A 23098-nucleotide genomic window follows, 5' to 3' on the forward strand; every position below is an offset into this window, starting at 1 on the left:
GCTAACCCGGAAGCAGTACCTTGTTTGGGGACTACAACTCCCATCATCCCTAGCTAACAGGACCAGTGTTCAGGGATGATGGGAACTGTAGTCTCAAAACGTCTGGAGGGCCGAGTTTGCCTCTGCCTGGTGTGGGGTATTGCATTATTAGAAAAATTGGCACACAAACTGAGAGTATGTAGAGGCCAATGCAAAAGTGTTAAGTTTTGTTTTCTTTTAAAATAAAGTGTCTAGTCCATATGATTGCTGGGGAAACATGCCACACTGCTTGCTGTGGGCTGCGGGGTGTGGTGCATCTCAGAAGCCAGAATGGTTATGAGTTATGGTCACCTGTACAGACTCTAAAATTAAGAGATGGAAATTAGAGATGGGTCCATGAGAAGGGAAGAACCACAAACAGCCACCATGGTAGGGAGTCAAAAATTGCATCCAAGGCACTAAGACTCCAGAACTGCGTACTGGAAGTCCTCTTACGCCCTGGGCAACTGCAATTTCACCCCCTCCAAGCTTTTTGTCTGCAGCCATAAGGACTAGAAACTTACACTTGGAAATCAAAGGTGCCTGTATTACCAATGGGCAATCCAAATATCCTCTTCTGAGTTTGCACTGTAATCCCAGAATCACATAAATGTGCTAAGAGTTACAAGCAAGGGGGTGGAAGACTTGGATTAGGCCCCACCCCATAGGATCATGGCATCATAGAACAGATTCCCCTCCACATCATCATCATCCACCCCAGTTTACATTTTTCCATCCCTTCTATCCCACCACATCCATCTCCCCTCGGCCAACTCCTTTAGGCAGCTTCGAAATAATAACAGGAGCCCAACACCCCCCTCCCCAGGAAAAGGCAATGCTGATACATAAAGCCAATGAATGAACATTCCCACTCTAGCCATAGCTCTCCCCAGCATTCCAGGGAATGTTTTTTAAAGATAAGCCCACATATGGTGATAGGGTGGTACCTCGGGTTAAGAACTTAATTCGTTCTGGAGGTCCGTTCTTAACCTGAAACTGTTCTTAACCTGAGGTACCACTTAATCTAATGGGGCCTCCCGCTGCCATGATTTCTGTTCTCATCCTGAACAAAGTTCTTATCCCAAGGTACTATTTCTGGGTTAGCAGAGTCTGTAACCTGAAGCGTCTGTAACCCGAGGTACCACTATACCACTTAGAGATGAATCAGATTCTGGTCTGTACTGTAAATCAGATTTGAGAAAGCAAAGCCCACTGGCTCCCTCTAGCCTTTTTGGATGGGCACTGCACCTGGGATCCTGTATACAATGCCTTCTTTTGTACCCAAACCATCTCCCCCCCCCCAAACACACACACCATCCCTTCTGCTGCTCAGGTTCCTGTGCGGTGTGCTTACATCAATGCCATCAGCGCCTGGCACTCCTGGCGGACCCGGGGGCCCTCGTGGTCCAGGTTCTCCTGGAGGACCTTGCTAAGGAGAGAAATCAAACAAGAAGCAAAGTTATTTTGGTGAAGAAAAAGGTCACCGAAAACCAAGAACCAACAAAGCTGGACGAGCTTGTCTCACAATCACATCACAACCCCAGAGAAGCCAAAGATTGAAAGCCTCAACCTCTTCCCAGGAGAGCTGGGTTGCAAAACAGAGGTGTGGATAGGAGTGTGCCTGAAGCCTTGGGAAGGGCAGACAGATTTCCACACTCCCCCCCCCCCCATGCCTGATCATATTGCAAAAAAACAAACAAACAAAAAATCAGCTGAAAATAGGTGAAGCCAACCATTGAGAAGCAGGGTGACAATAAGGGATATGGTACAGATCATGATAGATCCAGGAGATTTGAGATTAAAATCCTCAAGCAGGCGGGCAAATCACTGAGCAACCATAGACTAAGCACCATCTATTGGTCTGAGCTACTTTGCAGGGTTGTTGTAATGGTAAGATGGGATAATCTACTAGCCCATGCAAAAGGGCAACAACAGACAGACAGAATTTTGTTTGGAAAAAGAAAAAGGTTTGGCTGCAGCTTTGAAGCCCTTTTGATCAACCAGTTAAAGAGGCAAAGAGATCTTGTTTCCTCCTCCTTTTCCTCTCAGATCTCAGGGTGTTCTAGAATTGGACACAGGATCTTAAGACAGCATGGAATTTGGCCTCAATGAAATTTCCCCTCAATATGAATCACTGGCTTCAGCTGCCTACTTGTCCAACACATACAGCTTCATAAATTGGACTGCGGCAATGCCCTCAGGCACCCAAATTTTGGACTGACATTTTTTAAGTAATATCAACAAATTTTAAATGCTCTGTTCAACTTGGCCTTTTGAATTTGTGGGAAGATCAGACAGCAACTCTCCAATCTAAGGAACTCCTTAGGAGGATCCTGGCTGCAGCGAGAACATCTTTGGCCCCAAAACGAAAGACATTATAGGACTTAAGCTTCTCATTGTGGTAAAAGGATATGTGAACCCTGGCTACTGCAGATAAAATAACTCACAAATCACATGTTTCTAAGGGTAAGGAAGAACCAGAAAATTTCTATGCCATTTGGTGGCACTGCATTTCTTGTGTGTCAAATCCTCGCCCCCTACCACCAAATTGCAAAATTTGGTTTCATTATGTGTTTTGCTGCATTACAGGCTCTGTGCAATTTTAAACCTAGCTTGAACAAACATGCAGAAGTAGCTCAGAACTCTGGTTGGATTTGGTACCTCAAATTCCTTTGAAATTCTAAAAACAATTTAGGGTGCTTCCAGAGCATTCATCCCGATTAATTCATGGGGAGGTTAGATGACATTGCACCAAGTGTTATCCCATATTTTCTAGTCCATTTCCCCATCACATTCTTTTATCGCAAAACACCCAATTTTCGGGCGAAGCAGGTTTGTTGCACAAGAGCGCCAAATCGCCTTTAAATGCACAACCTGAACTTGCCTGCATATGAATGAATCACATTCTAACGTGTTCAGTACATAATCTTTCTGAATAGATGGCTGCATACCTGAATACAGACAGTAATAAGTCAGCCCAAGATTACTACTGTGTGTAAAACAAGGAGCTACTATGAAAGCACAGGTCCTTTGGTATATTATTTATAGCTGTCAGGGGTTGGCCTGTGTTTCCCCTCAATGATGGCATGCTATAAATAATAGCAAGTAATAATAATAAGTAAGGCTGATTGAGTTTCAGTATGTGAAGTGCTTTCAACAATAAATGCTAAGGGAATGATAAATGTAAGCACTTTGCAGTTCCATTGATTTCAGTGGGGTTAAGCATATGCATAGTAAATACATTCCGTTGAAATCAATGAGATTTCAAAGTGCTTACATTTTGCAACCGGTATTCTTATTTAAGGGTTTGGATGGTAGATGATTAGATTGAAACAAATCATCCCTGCCTGAAGTTTTACTAGGTGGTTTGGTTAGTAAGTATCATCTTAAATGTCTCCATGTATGATTACAGCCAGTGCTTTTTTTCTTAAAAAATGTTTAGGGGTACTCTCATTTCGACTCAAGAAAATCACCATTTTACAGTTCAAATCAGGGAAAATAAATACAGTAAATGGACAAGAGTCCAAAGATTCACAAAATGTTTAGGGATATACATCCCCCCAGAAAAAAAGCACTGAATACAGCAAATTGAGTCCAGGCCCCTGTGAGCCTTGGAACTACATAAAACAAAGCAGTCCAGTCACATCCTAAAGCAATCTGAGGCCTCTGGCTTTATTTCCACCACTTCTCTTTACTTTAAAATGTGACATTGTAGGGTCTGGACTGATGCAAATAATATATGTACATGTTCCTAAATAAGGCATTGAACTTATAAAATACCAGCTTTGCAGTCACTGGGGATGGAAGCTTCCTGAAGGCATTCGCTGAATGAATAGCCCCCTTTGTCCCTCAAAAAGGGTGGCAAAAGTTTCTCTGTGTTAAGGTCCTGTGTTCTTTTCCAAACCAAAAAGAAGTTGTAGAAAGGACTGCATGTATCTCTGACTGCATGTCACTGTCCCTAAGGTGAGACCCAATATTCAGCAAATCAAGGGCTTTCCAACCACCACCACCAAATAACTCAAAGCATTATCTTCTGCTTCAAAAACTGTTTTTCTTTTCAGAATTAACCAGGGACTTGGATTTTTATTTTAAAACATCCCATTGCCATCATCAGATGACCAGCCAAATTTCTTCAGCTCCTTTTGTTTGCAGTATACAGAGAGTACCAATTGCTGGACATACCCTATTCATCACTATCAGGATAATAATAACACACATCTTTTGCCCCAAAAGACAGATCCACATAAGTACTTTTTAATTTGGTTCCCAAAGGCAAGATGTTTTTCTGCAGCTGCCCAGGGCCCTACAAAAGGCAACATTTCCTGCCATAATACTTACTACCACCCTACTCAATATAATGGTATAATGCAAGATCCCTTTTAGACATCTGAAATCACTTTTGTTTTGCTTCTTACAACATTGCTTCCACAAATCTCTTCCACAGATCTCTTCCCCGTTCACTTCCAGGGAGTAAAATTCTCCAGGAGTCTCAGTGCAGAAGCGCAGGGAGACCCCTGAAAACAACAAAAAACAGTTTCGCCAGGAATAAAAGGAAAGCTCTTTTCTCCTCTCCTGACCCAGCCAAAGGAGAAAAAAAGAGAGAGAGTATGTTTTATAATCCCAACAATCAAGCCGTGCCAGTTCCCCTCATTATTTTAAGCTTGCAAGAAAAGATAGTGCGTTAAAACTAATTATTCAGACATTGTCCTCCAGCACTGGATCCCAAACTGCAATCAAGTTTTGTTGTTTTCTAGGCCCCCACCCCATCTGGCTCACCCCCTACACCTAGACATTTTCCGGTAGAATCATAAGTAAAAAGGAAACTTACGAATTGTGTCACGGAGAAAGAGATGGTTTGGAGGAGAAGGCAGAATTTGAGGCTACCCAAAAAACTAGCCATATCGAGGTCTTCAGGCTAGCTGGACGAAAAGTGGGGGCCCGCCAGCCCCTGAATGACTAAATCTTTAGATCCAACAGGAGCAGAGAGAAAGGGAGAAGGGAGGAGATGGTGGGTCATTAATATGTAGTATTTTGGTGAAAGGGGAGTTAATGACCTGACTGGGAACTCCCCTCACAGCCCACTGACATATGAGACGAGAGGAGCTGGGCTCAAAGATGGAATTCATGGGCCAGGTGAAGGGAAATTACTGTAGGCATCCTGCCCTTTTGTCTCCTCTTGGACTGTGGAAAGTATAAAACATTCATTATTCAGCCCTGTTTAGGGAATTTTTAAATGACTGGTGTTTTAATGTATTTTTAATCTTTTCTTGGAAGCTGCGAAGAGTGGCTGGGGATACAGAGCTAGATGGGCAGGGTATAAATATATTATTATTATTATTATTATTATTATTATTCCTTAGCACAGAGGTGGGGAACCTGTGGCCTTCCAGGTATTGTTTGACTAAGACACTGAGGGCTTTTTTTAAGGAAGCCCTGTTTAGGAAAGTTTTTAATGACTGATGTTTTAATGTATTTTTAATCTTTTGTTGGAAGCCACCCAGAGTGGCTGGGGAAACCCAGCCAGATGGGCGGGGTAGAAATTAGAAATAATAAATTATTATTGTTGTTTTTTTAAATGAATTTTCACTGGTGAGGAGGGGGTGAACTCAAAATGGCACTTTAAAATCATGCAAAGGGGTATTTTTAATCTTTATTTTAAAGATTATTTAAATCTTTATTTAAATAAACAAGTACTACAAGGCATTCATTTTAATTAAATTAAATTGTAAATTACTGTGATTTAAATAAACTGAGCATTTATTTTATTTTATTACAAAATCCCACTGAACATAAACCTATGGAACAGGCCTTCGTCATCTCCCGCCTCTGGTTGAAAGAAAGTAAAGTACAGCGGACTAGGCTGTACCAATCCCATTCAAAGCTATGTTTAGCTATTCATTAACTGCTTGTGTTGTCATACCTCTTCACATGTTGCCTGCTACAAGGTTATGCAGGGACACAATTCTTTCTGTTTGCACTGAGCGTGGTGAGGGAACTGCAATTGCTTCCAAAAGGTTTTGCACCGTGCCAGAAGATGTGGGCAGCAGCTGGCGAAGACATGAAGACATTGTACAGCCTATATCATTCCCTTGTGGGATGTGGGACACTGCAGAAATTATTTGCCACTGTTCAGGTGCTTCCTTCCTTAGGGCTCATCCCCACTTCTGCTTGTCCCATGCTTTCGAGGTTTTTCATCTGCCCTGCTGCTTTCCCCAGGAAAACCCACTGTTTACTGCTCAAGCCTAACAAATGCCAATTGGGTTTTCTGTAGACTGAAAGTTGTTCTGAGTCCGCAATAAACAGGATTTTCCTGGGGAAAGTGGTGGGGCAAATGAAAGCTCTCTAACCCATGCCTAGAAAACATGGAACAAGCAGAAGTGTGGGTGAGCCCTGGGGGGGGGGAGGGAATTCCCCTTCCCCAGCTTATTCACTCCTATATCTTTTTTTTCTCTAGGAGGTGAAGGCAATATTATAGGAACTGGACTAGGACCTGGGAGACCAGAATTAAATTTACCACAAAACTAATGGTTAACTCTGCTTAACCAGAGTTGCTGTGGGGAAATGGAAGATCATTAGTGCCGTGTGAACTCCTTGGAGGAAACCAATGGTGGCAGAGGTTTTTAATGTAATAGAGAAGATCTCCATCTTGTCTGCCCCTGTCCCTAAAGTGGAGCAAGGTTTGAAATACAACAAAAACGAAGCAAGCTTGGTGTTGAAGCCATAAATCCTGCCTGAGTGTCCATTTTAAGATGGACAATGGGAACTGCTAGGTTCATATTTTTATTGCTGCAAACTACCTTGATATTTTTGTTTATGCTAGAGGTATATAAATATTTTTAATAAACAAATAGCTAAATAATATGATGAGAATGCAAACCCTTGGAAAATGGTGTTTGAAAAGGTTTCTGCTATTGTGTGAGAGGTGATACTGCCTGGTCTGAGGCTAGCTTTAGAATGTAGTTCTTATGGACAAACTGAAACACAGTATTTCAGAACAGCAAGACCAAAGATGATTTTGAAACTGTGTGGTAGCTGTTTATTCAAAACACTGGAAAGGTCAATATACCCTCACCACCCATAGCTCACTCTGAGTCAATCTGTTAAGATGGAGAGTTAAAGACACTTAACTGAAATAATCAACACTGACCTAAGCTGGGGAAGGCAGGTCTAAAGCGTCTCCTGCATGGCTATACACATTCAACAGCCTTCCCTACCACCAACCACTTGTGACACTGCCTCTGTGTTACTCACTTTTCCTATAGTGTCATTTCTTAATTAATCCAATTAGCACCTCAAATTGAGACTTCTGGGATCTGAAAGCTCAGTGCACACACACACAAAAACATTGTGTAGGTTTTTAGTCTTGGAGGGCAGCAGTATTACAGTTTGGAGTATAAAAAGCTAAGGATGAGGAAGAAATTCAATTCAGTTTGGAGGTGCATATACCTAATTTGCACTTCCTAAAACAATATGCGCTTTGAAATTCCCACTTCGCCAACTTTTGCAGTGAAGTTTTCCAACCAAATAACGTGTGCAGAAATGTTCGTATGCCTTCTGCAGTGTGCAGTCTGCAACATCCGCAGTATGCAGCCTACACTGGCAGGCAGCAGCTCTCCAGGGCTTCAGCAGGGCTCCCTCCCGGCCCTGACTGGAGATGCTGGGAATTGAGCTTTAGGCATCTGACAGGCAAAGCAGCCCCCCTTCCTCCGAAATTCCCCTCCATGGATCAACACAGCAGCTTCCACTTCTCCTGAAAGAAAAACCACTTTCCTCTTCCCCCGCCCCAACCCATTTATCCCCCCCCCCCGCCGCCCTCATTCATTCACTCTCCCGTTCATTCATTCTTGCCTCACCCTTTCCCCCACCGACTTCGCCCCGCCCCTCCGATTTGATTGGCTCTCCGTTCGACGCACGCGCCTCTGAAATCCGCTCGTCGAATAAACCGAGGTTGACGGGTTTAAAGTATATACAGTATATACAAAAAAAAACGCCCTCAGAAAAGCCGGTGGGCGGGGCTTATATCACAGCTCCGCCCACCTCTCCCGGAAGCGTCTAGCGGCGCTATGTGTGTGCGTGTGTGCGCGCGCGCGCTGCGCTGCCAGGAGGCGGCGCCGTCAGTCGCTGCCTGGAGACGCGCGCGCGCGCACGTCTTTTTCCTCTTCCCCCCTTCCTTCCTCTTTTTTCTTTCTTTCTTCCTCCCTTCCCTTCCCTTCCCTGCCCGCCTCTCTCCGTACCTTGACAACGTCCTCCTTCGCCACCGGTGGCTGGGGGTCTTTCGGGCTCCCCCTGCTTCCCCTTGAGGGGCCAGAAGGGCTTTGTGTGGGAGGGGAGAGCTGCGGCTGAGGGGCTTTTTGTATTATTATTGGGGGTTTTGGGGGGGTGACCTTTGCTGGAGTTTTAGGCGCGGTTTTAAAGTGGCCACAGGCATCGCCTGTCCCCCCCCCCCCACGAAGGTGGCGGTGGGAGGCTCCGGAGTCCCTCAGGAAAAACCCCTCTTGATTCGCCCAGGGTCGAAGGTACACCTGAGTGCCTGCACTGCATGTATATCTGAGGAAAGAGAGGTATTTATTTGCCAGGTGCTTGGCAGGTCCTGTAGGGCCCCTTCTGTCGTGCCTGCCGGTGAAGGAGGAAGAAGAGGTGTGCTTGGGACATGCTCCTTAGCTACTTTCAGGGGTGACCCTTCGCTGGTCTAGGTTTGCGGAGGTAGCAAGGGCATTCAGGCGTCCGGGGTGCTAGGTGCCTTTGGGGAGGCTGAGTTTTGGAGCCTTGGTTTCCAGAGAACTTGCCAGGGTAGGGAAACCTTGGGGACTGTCAGTTGAGGTGGTGGTGGTTGGGGGAGGAGGAACTGGCAGCTGCAGCTTATTTAGTTTTGGTGTTGGGTTTTGCTTCTTATGAGGAAAGGGGGGATCCTGACCTGGCCTCTGCTTTCGGTTCGGGAAGTGCTAGAGGGATGCTGTGACCAGAGGGAGGCCGCAGAGAAGCTTTATTACGGAGCGTAATCCTTTGTAGCATGTTAGCGTGCTTCTGGGATATTATTTCAATGGGAAGGTCTGTGGAGGGGTTAAAAACTGTGTGACAGTCAGTTGGGGAGGAGTGCTTGGCTCAGCACTGCAGAAGGCCTTTTTGGCAAGGAGCAAGAGGGGAAGTTGCATTGTTGGGAGCTGAGAGGCCGTTTTCTCTGTAGACCAATATCTAGATTATGTAGAAGGGTGTGAGCTGAATTTTAGGGTGGGGTGCACTTTATCAGAGGTGTGGAGTGAAGGAGCCTGGAAAGGCCTGCTTTAGAGAGCTAAAGGAAGGAAAGGACATCTCTCCCTTTTTATTTTTTTATATTTTTTGCACTCCTGCGCAGCCATCTCTTATCTGCAATGACAGGCAAATCGGTCCGGGATGTGGATAGATATCAGGCTGTCCTTGCCAATCTGCTGTTGGAAGAGGAGAACAAATACTGTGCAGACTGTCAGGCCAAAGGTAACATGCGGAACCGGTGAACGTATTGTGGGGTTGGGGAAAACTCTGAGCTTAGCCTTACCGTAGGGAACTGTGGGGCAACGAGTAGGTGGGATAAGATTGTGCCACTGTTGGTGGATGATGATTATATCTTCATTGGTGTGTGCCAGAGTGTGTTAATATGCATATGTACATAATATGCATACATAATATACAAATACATGTAAGGTTTTTTAATTAAAAAATTACTAAAAGCATTATAAAAATGTAAGCAGCAAATGCTGTGAATTTCAGGTCATCTTCATTAATACTGTGTGGTATCAGGATGAGACTTCCTCTTAGGCAGAAGCATGTACTGCAGGTTTCTTTGTCAGAAATTCTAGCTCCTTGGATGTATACGCTCATGCCCTGCCTCTTGAGTTGGATGAGGGAGGAAAAGCAAACAGGTGGTGAAAATCGTCCCTGATGCTGGAAAAATCAAGTGGCGGTATGAAAGGAAGGTTGCTGGCAGGCTAGCTGGCATTTTTGTAAAGGGGGGGAGGGAACCCACGCCTAATGCAGGGGGTACTGCATGCAGTTGGTTACATAATGGCATCAACTGGGCAAATTGACAGCACAGACTGTATTATAAATTCTGTATCTAAAGAAGGTACATTGGGGATGAATTCTTTCTGGAGGCTGATAAGGCCAGATCACATGGGAAGGCCGCATCAGAAAAGAGAAGGGAAGGATGATTCACAAAAAATACTGATTTGGGAAATGTATATGTGAGCCATGGGCAGCATCTGTCTTCTGGAATCTAGCATTATGTACTCCCAGGCTCCTGTTAACATTCCTGTGTCTCAGCTTCCTGTTAAGTGCCTTAACTTTTCAGCTCTTCGGGTTGTAAGGAAGTTTGAAAAAAACTTAGTGTCTGGAAGGGTCGCAAACAAACATATTGGTAAGGCAGCTCAATATTTATTTCAAATGCCTCTGGTTCCAAAGTCTATTCAGAGTTCTCAGGAAGGCTGACTCATGATATCATCAAAAACTAATTTTGGATAACTCTTTGGAAGGGGAATTGCCATATCTGGAATGGAGAAGATGATGCTTCCTCCCCCAATCAAGCTAGCTAGAAAAATTGAGCATGTTTGGCTTCTTTCATATATCTTTGCCCCCTTACTTCTGTTGCCCAGTGCTGTTTGCTCTGCAGTAACCATTCTGAAAACACTCTGCTTGTGTGCCTGTGTTCTTGTTGCTACCCAAACCAGCTGCTCAGGAAGCAGGACCCAGTGGCCTTCTGGTTGCTTTCATGATGCAAGGCTCCAAAGCTTATGTTTAAGAATAGTAATATAGATTACAATTGAGAACCCAGTATAAACTAAACATGTTCCAACAAACTCTGCTCTGGGGTCTAGTGGTACTTTGCAAAATGCAATGCAATATTGAGAAAAGATTAGCTGCAGTCCAGATTGCCCAACTCTAAGCAAAGAATGTTTTTGCTCAGTTGGTTCAGTCCCATCTGTGCTTTAAGCAGAAAGATTCCTGTATTTTGGAAGTCAAGTGGATTTCTTGGTGGATGTTGATGGCTTGAAGCTTGAGTTACCAATGATTTAGGTCATCCTGCCCCAACCTGGTGCTCTTCACATGTTTTAGATTATGAATTCTCATAGGGGTTCATAGTCTTGGAGGACAGCAGGCTAGGGAAGGCTGATTTAGGTTTTACCCCTTTCTTTGTGTTGCACCAAACTTCAGAGCTTCTAGGCTGGGCTACAAAGAACATGTGAAGAATTCCAATGTGTTTGCAAACAGAATTGGGTCATTAAGTTAAATTGATTGGAAGCTCAAGGCTGGTGGCAGGGGTAATACCTCTTCACAAAACACATCCTAAAAAGATGGAATTCATTGCCACCAGTGATGGTGAAAGGTTAAATGGAGCCTCCAGGTTCAGAGGCAGTATAACTCTGAATACCAGTCGCTAGAGGCATGATTTCTGTCTTAATCTGCTTGTCTAAGGGCATCTTGTTAAAAATGTGCTGGCCTGTTTGGAATGAACCATTGATTCATATCCAGCATAAGATCTGTGTATGTCTGAGGGAGAAGCTTCTTGTAAAGTCCATAGGCACTTCTTATGTTATCCCATGTCAATAAGGGTTCAGATCTATAACACCAATGACCAATATTGCTGAAGACCTTTGCTTAGTTTCTTGTTGGTGTGCCTGCCTCATATTTCTGTCCACTTCCTGTTTTTCTGAGTTTCCTTTCTTCATTTGCATAGCTTCCTGTGTGCTCATAGTCCTTGACTCCAAGCAGCCTACGCTAGCCTCCCTGTGGTTGAGCGTTGGAAATTATTTCTATGACAGTTCCCTGAGAAGCCAAGACTGATAGTTTTGCTCTCTATGATACTTGGCTGGAACCGCTTTCTAAAAGGTTCCCTAAAGTCTGTACAGTATTAATATCCACTCCCTGACCTGCCAGCATTCATTTTTGAGTAGCCCATAAAACAGCAAGCTACCTTGGTGGTATAATTAATGTAAAATTGAAGCGTGCCATTAAAAATGTAAAATGTACCACACAGCTAACAAATTTCAAACAGCCTGTGTCCCCGCAAAACTGTACAGAAAATTTTAAAAGCATGGAGACAAAAAGGAAACAAAAGTGAAAAAGGATGCCTAGCACGAGAAGAAAACTGGTTAGGTTTGACAAGGGAAGTCTGTGGTTAATACCTGATAGATCCATGATTTTCAGACTGTGATCAGGGACTCTTAGGGTTCTAAGGGTGTCTTATAACAGTTCTGGATCCTTAGTGCCAGGTCAGTAATGGTGGGCAACCCTTCCTTGTGTTGTGTACTTCTATGATCCATTACTCTGCCTTTTTGCAGAGTAAATGGCAAGACCAAACAGGCTTTGCTGTCATCTCATATGGGCTGTGTATGTGACCTCAGACATTTTCCAGAATCCTCTGTATCTTGTAGGAGGTTTTCCCTCACCTTGGTAGGGCTTCCAACTTCGCAGGTGAACTTAGTCAAAAGTGCAAAACCTCAGACTGGAATTATAAGTGAATAGAGCCTTAGGTGGAGAGATATGGGTGGGGAAAGTGACCTTTTGCAGTTGCCTGAGTTTGACTTAAACTCTCCTTGGTAACATGGTTTTTTTCCATTTGTCTTCAATGGAACAGTCTCCTGAGCCATGTTTTGACATTGAAATGACACCTGGCCAGATAATTGACTGTGAAGATTGCTATGCACATCCACAGTGTGCTCAATTTAAATATCTCTTGGGATGACTTCGTAGATAGGGTTTTCTTAATGCTCACTGCTTGCTTCCCTGCCATATTTTGGGCCTGAAACAATTTCTCCCTTGGGCCAGATTAACAACCCTAATTTGGGGATTTGGCAGCTGTTGGTGGGGTGGCAGGGGGAGAGAGAGGGAGTGTTGTGCCTTCTGTTGCAGAGAGTTGGTCTTCTTCCTTAAGTTATCTGAATATACTCTTCTGTTTCGCTTGCAGCACTCTTGCTCTTTCTGCTTATAATACTACATTTAGCAGTCTGGTTTGCATCCTCCACAGTAAGGGCTTATGCAGGCTAGTTAGGCGGAACTTTATTTATTTACATACTGCTTAATGCTAAATTTGGCTTCTAATTGGTTTACAAAATATAAATATGGGGACTGCAGAATTGGGGACATTAGCATTTGAGTTGAATGCTGGCAGAAGCTGAACCCTGTTGGAGCAGCACACTTTACTCTGGATACAATCACATCAATAGTCTGGTTTTAAGAAAATAGGAAAGATATTTATTATTGGAATAAATGTTGGATAGGAAAGATGCTAGTTCTGTCTTGTTAAGGGAGGGAAGAGAAGTAGGAAGTAAGATCAGGTCAGCAATTAACAACAACAACAACAACAACAACAACAACAACAACAACAACAACAACCATCCACCCTTCACCCTAAAGTCCCAGGGCAGGTTACATCATTAAAAACACTAAAAACTTACAATCATACAAATAAGGTGGGTCCTAAAAACATGCGCCTCAAGTGTCAAAAGCCAGGGTAAAAAAGTGCATCTTCAGCATTCTCCAGCAACTGTATAATGAAGTTACTAGATGCACCTCCATAGGGAGGCAGTTCCACAGATTAGGGCCCACCACAGACAATGCTCTCTCCCAGGCGTCCCCACCCCACCCCCGCCTGAGTCTCTATGAAGGCAGAGGAACTACCAAGCTGGTCTTCTTTGCCTATCTCAGCACCCAAGAGGGTCGCTAAGGAAGAAGGCGGTCTAAGTTACCAGTAACGCTAAAGGAAGAACAACCCAGGTTGGGATAAGGACAGTCTAGGAAACTTGGCGCTTTCTCATGCAGATGCATCGGCCTACAGGGCAAGCTAGGTTGCACCCCAATACTTCCAAGAGGTTCATCCTGATCAAGATGGAGTAAAAATTAGTGATTCAGCCAGAGCGCCTGGCAGAAGTCAGAAGATGAAGGTGGTACAGGAAGGTTGACCTCCTCCCGTGTTCCTCTTCTGTATATAATGGTCATTGAGATTTTGTCATTTTTAAAGCACTTCCCCACTTGGATAATGGTATCTAGTACAGGCTTGTAGCAATTTTGTTTCATGGGAGGTTGCATTTGGCTTGAACCTGTGTTTTTGTTTTTCTATCGATTGCAACTGGGGCATAAGGCAGCACAAACGCTGCCACAGCAACCTTGAAGAGGGAAAGATACCTTGTAGAAATGGGATGGCAGTGAACGAGGAGGTTTTATGCCTAAGCAGGCGTATAGACTTCAGTGCTGAGAAAATGGGACAAAGGCAACAACAGAAGATTAATCAGATTGTGCGTAACATGGCTAACTGCAGGGTGTCCATTTGTGTGTATACCTAAGGTTGTTCTTTTGGCTTTGAGCAAACTTAATCGCCTGCCTGCCTGCCTGCCTGCAATACTTGAGTCTGAGTGAAGGCAGTTTGCGGGGCTGTTGCTGTGTTCTAACATTTATGTAGTGCAGAATGTGCTCAGTGCTGTACATATTGCAGTGATGATGACACTTCTTTTGCTTGATGAGCAGCCTGACCCATTGATTGCAGTGGAACATACTTCCCAAATTTTTGGTAATTAAGAACTTGAACTGCCTGTGCCTTCTGGGATGTTACAGTTGCAGAACACACTAAGGAGGCGACAAACCTTTTGCAGTCAACAATGGCATGTTTAATCTGGTTGAAACTTGAACTGGAGCCACTATAAACAAAGAAATAGATCCATGGGCAGCTTATTCTGGTTCATAGCAGCTATCTGAGTTTTTCTTGAGGGTGAGGGGGAAGTATGGCAAATAGAGGAACTGAAGGGCAAAGGCTGTTGACAGGTTTTTTCTCCAGACCATAAACTTAGCTCCTGTTTCTTCAACCACGCTTGCTTCCTTTGCCTTGCTCAAGAAACCCTCCAACTGGCTGTAGCCAATGCTGTCGTCTTCAAAAGGTCCTGTTGCGTTAACTTCCTGTGACTACACAGAGAAATGATGAAATTGTCCTTTATCGTTCCCGGTGCTTGATGGTAAAGCTGAGTCAAGGCTGCTCAGTGTATGTTAATAAATGTGCTTGTTGAAACAAATTCATTTTGTTTTCCAGGCTGGAAAAACTTTTTTCATGTGGCCCCTACCCACAAAGGTTCAGTGTAAGGTAACACTGCCACAGCACAAAATAGAATTGCTTAAATTGCAGTGATAACTTATACTACTGTTTTTGCAGTAGCGCTAGAAAAGTACAGAATGTAGTGTTGGGTGCACAGTTCCATTTTCCTAGAATCAGGACTATTATGTTTCGAAAAGCAAGATTCCAGCCCTTATGGTTGAGAATATATGCTTGAAAGCATGCAAACTATGATTGTGAACTCTCAGAAGTGACATCTAACATGACCTTCCATGGCCCCATTGTCCTGTCTAGTGGATATAGGGCAAACTGCAAAAATTATGCTTAAATTTGCATAATTTATACAGGATGTAAAATGTTGGTTACCTTGGAATAATTTGGGTTCTTCTTAAGCAGGGGTGTGTGCATTTGCACGTAATATTAAAATGCACACACACACCATAAACCAGGCTGTAACTCTGACAAATCAGATGCTTTACATGCAGTAGTCCTGGGTCCAATCCCCAGCATCCTCATGTGGGGCTGGGAGGGAACCCTGTCAGATCCTATAGAGCCACTGCCAGTAAATACAGACAATACTGAGCTAGATGTACCAATAAGGCAACTTCCATTGTTCCCCTTTAGCCTGTCATGGTTAGGCTTACTCTAGCTGCTGTCCCTGGCATGTCCCTCTTTAGTTAGTTTGATTGCTGCTTTGCCTTGGGTGGGGTGGTCCCCACCAAAACATTTGTTCGCAGGACCCACACCTGTCTCGGCTTCTCCCATCCCCAAATGCCTTTGTGACCCAACTCTCTTCTCTGCTGCCCATGGCAGCTCTTGATACTCTGTTCTGCCTGCCTACCATGGTCACTTGTGGTATTTCATATGCACGCGAAGTGGGTTTGAATACAGTAGACCCACAACTTTCACAGGGGTTACATTCCGGGGATAGCACATAAAGCCAAAATCACACATAGTCAAAACACATTGCGTGCATTGAAGGGTGGAATTGCCATTTCCTCCCACCCTCCGGATGCTTGCCCCCTTTCCACCTTTTAATTAAAAACAAAAATCGCCTAGCAAGTAAAGCTGAATGTGCACAAGTTAAATGCACATAAGCTGCAGGTTTACTGTATTCTTGGAAGCTACTGTGTTTTTCAGGATAGCTGCTTTGGTTACATTGTTCACATGCAAATAAAGATGGGTAGGCTTGTCCCACTGGTCTCCAGGAGCCTCACATAACCAGAAAAGGGCATTGTCTTTGGCCATGTTGCCTTGGGCCCAACCTGCCTTATGATTTGTATTAACACTGCTGTGGGGTATGGATGCTGAGAATGGTTTGTCAAGCTAACATTGGAGTTTTCTAAGCATGTGTGACATTCTCTGGCTCGCTTGTCTTTGAATCTTTAACACTAAACTGATCACGCTGCGCAGATGTACTGTATCTGATACTTCCCCTTCTCCAAACTCTTCCTCTCTACTTCCAGATCCACATCCCTTCTTTCCCACAGGTTCCTTTGGATCCAGAGCCACAGGTGACAAGAGCTGCAGGTTCTTCCCCAAGTGGAGCCCTCACCAGCTGATTATTGCAACTTCTACTGTGTCTGCTCATCAGGTCTTAAGGTTGCCCCCTAATTCCTCCTTTGGTTTGTCCAAACATCATTCCCCTGCCTTCCCCTGCTTCCTTCTTGCCCCAGTGTGTTGTGGGAATTTTCCCTTAAGTCCCTCTCTGAAATCCAACCCTCTTACAGCACATTGCCAGGTAGATGGGAAGACCTTACCCTTCCTTACTTTTGTGATGGTGCACAGTTCTTGGTATTTAACCATAGCATTTATTCATTGCTTTTATCATGGGTACTTCCCATAAGCAAGGTTGGAAGAGTATTTCAAATTCCAAGGCACAAGTACTTTTTTCCACCCTGGGAGTGGAAGCTTCTGGGCCTTGGACAGACCTAAATAAATATTTCAGTACTCCTGGATGCCAGCTTGATTCAGATTTCTAGGTGGTTGGTAGCTTTCCAGCTTCTGCCTTAGAGCCTCTGATGCAGTCAGTTAACATCATATGTGGTTACCAAATCAGTTGTGCAAAGGGAGAAGGGAAGTCTGTTTTCATACGCTGTTACCTAAGATGTGTTTCCAAAAGTATATCTGGAGGGCAGATATTACCTGCTCTCAACTTGGGGTTGTCTTCTGGAGTTCCAGCTAAGTGCATAGCATTTGAGGGCTAAATTATATGTGCAGCTGCTCTTGAAGTGGTAAGGCTGGAAACAACTTTTGTATTAGTTTTTGTGTGGTTTTATTTTCAGTGTGCCACCCTGCATTCCAAGCTGTGGAAATAACAACTTTCTACATCTGCAATCTAACTGCCACTGTGTGGTTTCATTAGAGCTAGAAGGCAAAGCCAGTGATGTTTCAGAGACAGCAACATATCTAAAGCATATATACCGTAGGTGGTTTGATAAGGGAATGGCATGTGTGTGATGTAATTGTGTGACTGTCCACCTTTTGTGGAAGATTTGATATCCTAACTGAGCTGTACAGCTCAGTGTTCCCTAACATTGGTTGCAAGCCATTTGATGTTTTAGTTGGCCTTTGCCAGACTCCATTTTGCAGATGCCCTGAGCTACCTGGTTATGAACAATGAAATGTATACTTTTTTTTTCCTGAGCTCACAGCATGGGCTGTATTGTGAAACTGGAGCCTCTAAATTTGTGTTTTGTGTGAAAGACAGCTGCTTTCTGTAGAAAATTGAACTTTCAATTTAATATTTTTTTCACAAAAAAACCTGGCAGGTTGCTATAGTGATGAATGTATGAAATCCTTTTGGGAGATGTCAAAACGCCTTCATAAAACCCACATATGTGGATACCACTTTCTTTTGAAACAGAACCTGCTTGGAGTTTAACAGAGAGACTTGTCTGTCTGGGGAGTGATGAAAGCAAAGATTGTTTTCGTAAATATAGTCAAAATCTGACTTTGGGCAGCACGCATTATGAGCATATTCCTTGGCTGGTGAGAGATTATATCAGTAAACTTGTGTCACTGTGATGGTGGGCTTTAACCATGAAATAATCTATGACCTGTTAAGTGGGGTCGGGGACGACGACTGTTATCATGACTATTTTATTATTATGCTGTCAGTATGCTTTATATTATGTTTTTTTATTATTGATGCTCTGTAATGTGTTCTTAACGTTATTAAAGACGAGATATTGGGGTTCTCTAATTAAATTGTTTCCCAACTTTGGGTCTAGCCCTGTGGGTTCAGAACTGGTCAGGTTCAAGCACGATACCAAAGCCAAGTTAAAGAAACAAAACTAACAGCTAGTTAAGCCTGATCATTTATTGTTGCAACAAGGTTCCAACTCCCAAGCAAAAACAAGGAAGAAGAACTCTGAACAAAAGGTTACATGAGTTATAAAAGTTCCCACAACTTCTCATAATACATTTCACACAGTGTCATCAAAACATCATAGCTACTGTTTTATTGCTGATTACAGTTCAAATCCTATTTTTGTGTTAATCTGATTATTGTTATGTTTCTTCAAATACTCAGCAAAGGGCTTTCACTCCTCTCAAAATATAGATTCCTCCTGGTCTCTGATTTTTGTTGTCAAACTTGCCAACTCCATATACTCTGTCGGCTTGTTCAGCCGAACTTCCTTGGTTGGCATATCTTTGTGTTTCCACTTTTGTGCATATGTTACTCTTGCTGCTGTCGTTAAATACAGGAATAAATTAAGTAGCTTCTTAGGGATATCCAATTCCATTATTCCTATAAGAAAGGCTTCTGGGGTTGGTTTAATTTTTTTTTTTTGGGGGGGGGGGAACGTCTTAAACATCTTCTGCAATTCAATATATATTGTCTCCCAGAATCCTCTAGCCTTTTTGCAGGTCTGCTGCATGTGGAAAAATGTGCCTTCCATCTCTTGACACTTCCAACATAGCTTTGAACCATTTTTGTACATCCTGGCCAATTTACTTGGGGTCAGATATCTGACCCTGAAGGCTCATTCCTCCTAAGTATGAATTAGGTATGTGCTTAAACTTTCTGCTGGACCTTCATAGATTTGAATTTTTTTCTGGCAAATGGAGAAAAGGCCCTAGTCTATTGCTCCAGTGGTGCATCAGCCACCCTTTAAAACAACCCATTGTAGCCTTTAAAACCACTCAGAATTGTAAATTGGCACAACCCACAATTTAAGTAACCTTCCCTTCCCTCCCTCTTCTATATATACAGTTGTGCCTTTGGGATTCGTTCCATTTGAAGGCCTAACAGTGTTTTCTTTCCCCCTTCTTGACTTGCCCTGGAAAACATGATGAGTATTTGAGATCATAAAATTGTAGGATGATATTTACCCCCTGCAATAGCCTTTGGTTAATATCTGAATTGTTGCTGCTACTTTGATTTAAGGTATAGGGAAAATGTGCATCTTTCACAGCGTAAAAAGCTGTTTCTTGGAATAACAGAGTTCTCTACACCAGGCTTCCCCAACCTGGATCCCTCCAGAACCACTGATTCCATCACCCCTGATTATTGGCTGGATCCAAAATATCTGGAGGCACTAGTTTTGGAAAGGTGACTGTACACACTGTTTTTGGAGAAACATGTTAAGAAACTTGCTAATTTTGTTTTTTCTCTTGGACACTTGGGCCTTTTCAAGGCACAGGAGCTTAGCAGTAGGGATGCAAAGTCAATTTAATTGTTCCTTAGCAGCAAACATTAGAATCTCTTTTTGTTAGGAAGACAGTCTACTAAGGGATTCTTCCACAGCCATGGCTTGAATGTTGTTGGGAAGCCCTCAAGATTAACCCACAATCCAACTTGGTTTCAATAATATCCTTACTGGCTGTTATCCTTTCCCAACAAGAGCAGGTACATACTTTCCATAACATCCAGATAAAAATTGTGCCGTCTTCCACTTCCCCTCACACCAAAGTTCCAGCATACATGCATTTTTAGTGCTGTGCGGCACCATGAGAGGTTGGCAGTACAGTTGCTGTTTCATTTGTGCATTTTTAAGTTGCTTTCATGGTGGAGCTGGCAGGCAGAGCTGCTTGTGTTCTGCTAATGTTTTATTTATATAGAAATCTTTCTCCACTTCCCAGCCCACTGAAGCCTGCCCACCTATAGCCTAGTTAATCCTGTTCAGGCATTTCTCTTGGATACTGTGATGTACCTTGCTTCTTGTGTTTTGAAACAGGGGTGGGCAGCCTTCGACCCAAGAGCCAGATGCAACTCTCCAGGGCTATTTGCAGGTCATGAGCATCACTGGTTCTGCTTCATTCCATCCTCTAGTGCTTTGGCCTGCCTGGAATGTGTCTCTGAAATGTAGTGATGCCTCTAGCATACCTGGATGGAGAAATGGATGTCTCTATAGAAACCTATGACTTCTGTGTGGCTGGAATGTGGCCTGCCATACTAATATTGCTTCACTCTTGACTGCCATACAGCCACTAGAATGTTGCCCATGAGTAAATGCGGCCCCAGACTGAAAAAGGTTCTCCATCCCTGCTCACTACCTCTGTGTTGTAGATTTCAAGTTATTCTATGGAGTCATGAAAATGCATCGACACTGAAGAGGAAGGGGTTGGCGGTTATAAATTTTGTATTTTATGTCACGCTTTCCCCAAGCATTCACAGTGGTGGTGTTGGCCATGGTTTTGTTTCTCCAAAGTCTGGCTTGTCCAGTGGTTTGTGCATTTGTTGCTTGTGAGCTTGTGGGTTGGGGTGGACAAATAAAGCGGAGCCCAGGGTGGTAAGAAGAGTGGCAACGCAATATAATTAAAGCCTATTTTGGTATTAAGTGGTACTTCGAGTTACAAATGCCTCAGGTTACAAACTCCACTAACCTGGAAGAGTTACCTCGAGTTGAGAACTTTGCCCCAGGATGAGAACGGAATCGTGTGCTGGTGGTGCAGCGGCAGCAAGAGGCCCCATTAGCGAAAGTGTGCCTCTATTTAAGAACAGTTTCAGATTAAGAACGGACCTCCAGAACAAATTAAGTTCGTAACTAGAGGTACCACTGTAATGTAATTTAAAATAAATTAAATTTAAGAGCATTAAAAACATTTATTTGCTATCCTGGGCTCCATTGGGAGGAAGGGAGGGATAAAAATTTATTTAATTAATTTATTTATTACAGTTGCATACCCTCATAGCTAATAATTTCAAAGTTGACAGGAACAGCACATTTCAACCATCAACTACCTGGGTAAGCAGGAATGCTTTTAAAATTCTGCCTGAATGTTAATAATGAGGGAGACAAAATTCACCTCACCAGAGATGGTTTTGCACAGATAGGGAAACACCACAGAGAAAGCCCTATCATGGGTTAATGCCAAGAGGGCAGCACCCAGCAGTGGTGCCACCACCAACAAGGCCTCCCCTGCTGATTGTAGGTTCAGAGATAGTAGATATTGGGGGGGGGAGCCCCTTTTATGTATATATTGATTTTCTGAGTAGCTTTAGATTTTGTTTTTTATCCAGCGCCTTCAAAGCTGCTCTTACATCATTTATAAAATAGAAATGAAACAATAAAACAGACTTCCTGTTTTAGATTGTGAAGGATAGGGAAGAAAAACACCTTTAAAATCAACTTAGTTGGTGGCAGTTGATCTCTCCCTTAAGTTTTGACTCTTGTGCCTGCAGAAGCCAAGAAGCTAAACTGGAAATTGCCTCTTAATAGTAGGACACAATTAAAACAGTTAATGCTTTCATTATGTCTGCTTAAGCTTTTTCAATAGAACTGTGCATGCAGGTGGTGAAAAGGAAAAACAAATCTGCCCTACCAGCATGATATTCTGAACTGGTGTATGTCCCCCATCTACTGTTTCAATGAAGGGGGGGGGGGTTCAGATGTTTCCAACATTTGCATCTCTTAGCGCAGGCTAGAGCTGTATGTGAATCAGTTGGTGCTAACCCTCAAGGTGACGAAACGGCTTTATCTAGATTACTAATCCTTTCCAACAAAGTAAATGCTAAATATAACAGGGACTTTAGACCTAACCCTAAATGATTCCTAGCTAACTTTCAGGGCTAAAAATAACTTATAATATGTGGTTACCTGGGTTCTCTTTTCATCATCCAAATGCTTGACTTCTCTGGCATCTGAGGTTTCGTGTGCAGGCATGCCAACAGGACTGGACCCCCTGCATCTTCCCCCTAGCTAGGCAACCTATTGGCAGGAATAAGCAACCTATTGCTGCTTATTTTAGCCTGGCCTATCTCACAGGGCTGCTGAGAAGATAAAAAGTGGGAGGGGAGAAAAATGTACACAGTCTTGAGCTCCTGGAAGGAAAAGCCAGGGCCGTCTTACCCATAAGCGCTAGGGGTGCAGGGCATCCGGGCGCCGGTCTCTCAGGGGCGCCAGGCCGAGAATCTGGGGTCCGAGAGTTGAGTCCGGGGAAGAGCCCACCCGTTGGTCAGAACGCCACAGCGTGTTCTTCTGCGGGCGGTTCTGCACTGTGAGTTCAGGGGCGACCAAGCCAGCGAGGCGCTGAGGTGGCTGGCCGGCTCTGCCCTCCTGCACGCCTGGGACTGGGCAACCTGGGGCGGGGGGCGCTGGGTGGATCTTTGCACCCCGGCACTGCATATTCTTAAGACAGCCATGGGAAAAGCAATACATAAATGTAGAGCCAGCAAGAAAAGTGAGGTGTAACTATATCATGTGACTGGCAGCAGCTCTGCAGGGTTTCAGGCAGGAGTCTTTCCTGGTCTTATGTGGGGTTGCCAGAAATTGAACCTTCTGCATGCCAAGCAGATGCTCTGCCACTGAATAGCAGCCCTTCCCAATACTGCTGCACTCAACTGCCTCTGTGGCTGGACTTGAAGACTTGCAATTCTATTCCTTTAAGGATCTGCCTGTGCAAAGCAGCATAGGCGAGAAACCGTTTCTGTCCCACACTGCTGGTTGTATTCAAAGCAGCTGATTATTCAGTTTCAAGGGCACATGAACAAAGTGAGCAGCACTGTGCGGCCTTGAGTAGTGACTCCTCTCGTACTCTGCAGTGGGCTTCCTAGTTTGCTTG

The 23098-nt window shown here is 43.8% G+C and overlaps 2 protein-coding genes across 4 annotated transcripts in view; one reads left to right on the top strand and one right to left on the bottom strand.

Moving 5' to 3' along the window:
* The window catches only part of COL9A2 (collagen type IX alpha 2 chain), a gene marked incomplete at its 3' end in the record, with an annotated part of 48171 nt that extends 43113 nt beyond the window's left edge, over positions 1 to 5058 (bottom strand). Inside the window, exons 1-2 of the mRNA XM_079988021.1 lie at positions 4847 to 5058; positions 1373 to 1447 (exon numbers count right to left, since the gene is read on the bottom strand). Coding sequence (XP_079844147.1) covers positions 1373 to 1447; positions 4847 to 4918 — 147 coding nt within the window. The 5' untranslated portion in view covers positions 4919 to 5058. The remainder of the gene's footprint in view (positions 1 to 1372; positions 1448 to 4846) is intronic.
* A 3052-nt stretch (positions 5059 to 8110) lies between these two features.
* SMAP2 (small ArfGAP2) overlaps positions 8111 to 23098 on the top strand; it is a 28214-nt gene continuing 13226 nt past the window's right edge. The window contains exons 1-2 of one of the 3 annotated variants that reach the window (XM_079988022.1): positions 8111 to 8579; positions 9371 to 9489. In XM_079988022.1, coding sequence (XP_079844148.1) covers positions 9387 to 9489 — 103 coding nt within the window. In that variant the 5' untranslated portion in view covers positions 8111 to 8579; positions 9371 to 9386. Of the gene's footprint in view, positions 9490 to 23098 lie in introns of all 3 variants that reach the window. The other 2 variants (XM_079988024.1, XM_079988023.1) reach the window with 2 other exon arrangements.

Source organism: Podarcis cretensis (assembly GCF_951804945.1).
Source record: "Podarcis cretensis genome assembly, chromosome: 8".
In the NCBI taxonomy this organism is placed as follows: domain Eukaryota; kingdom Metazoa; phylum Chordata; class Lepidosauria; order Squamata; family Lacertidae; genus Podarcis; species Podarcis cretensis.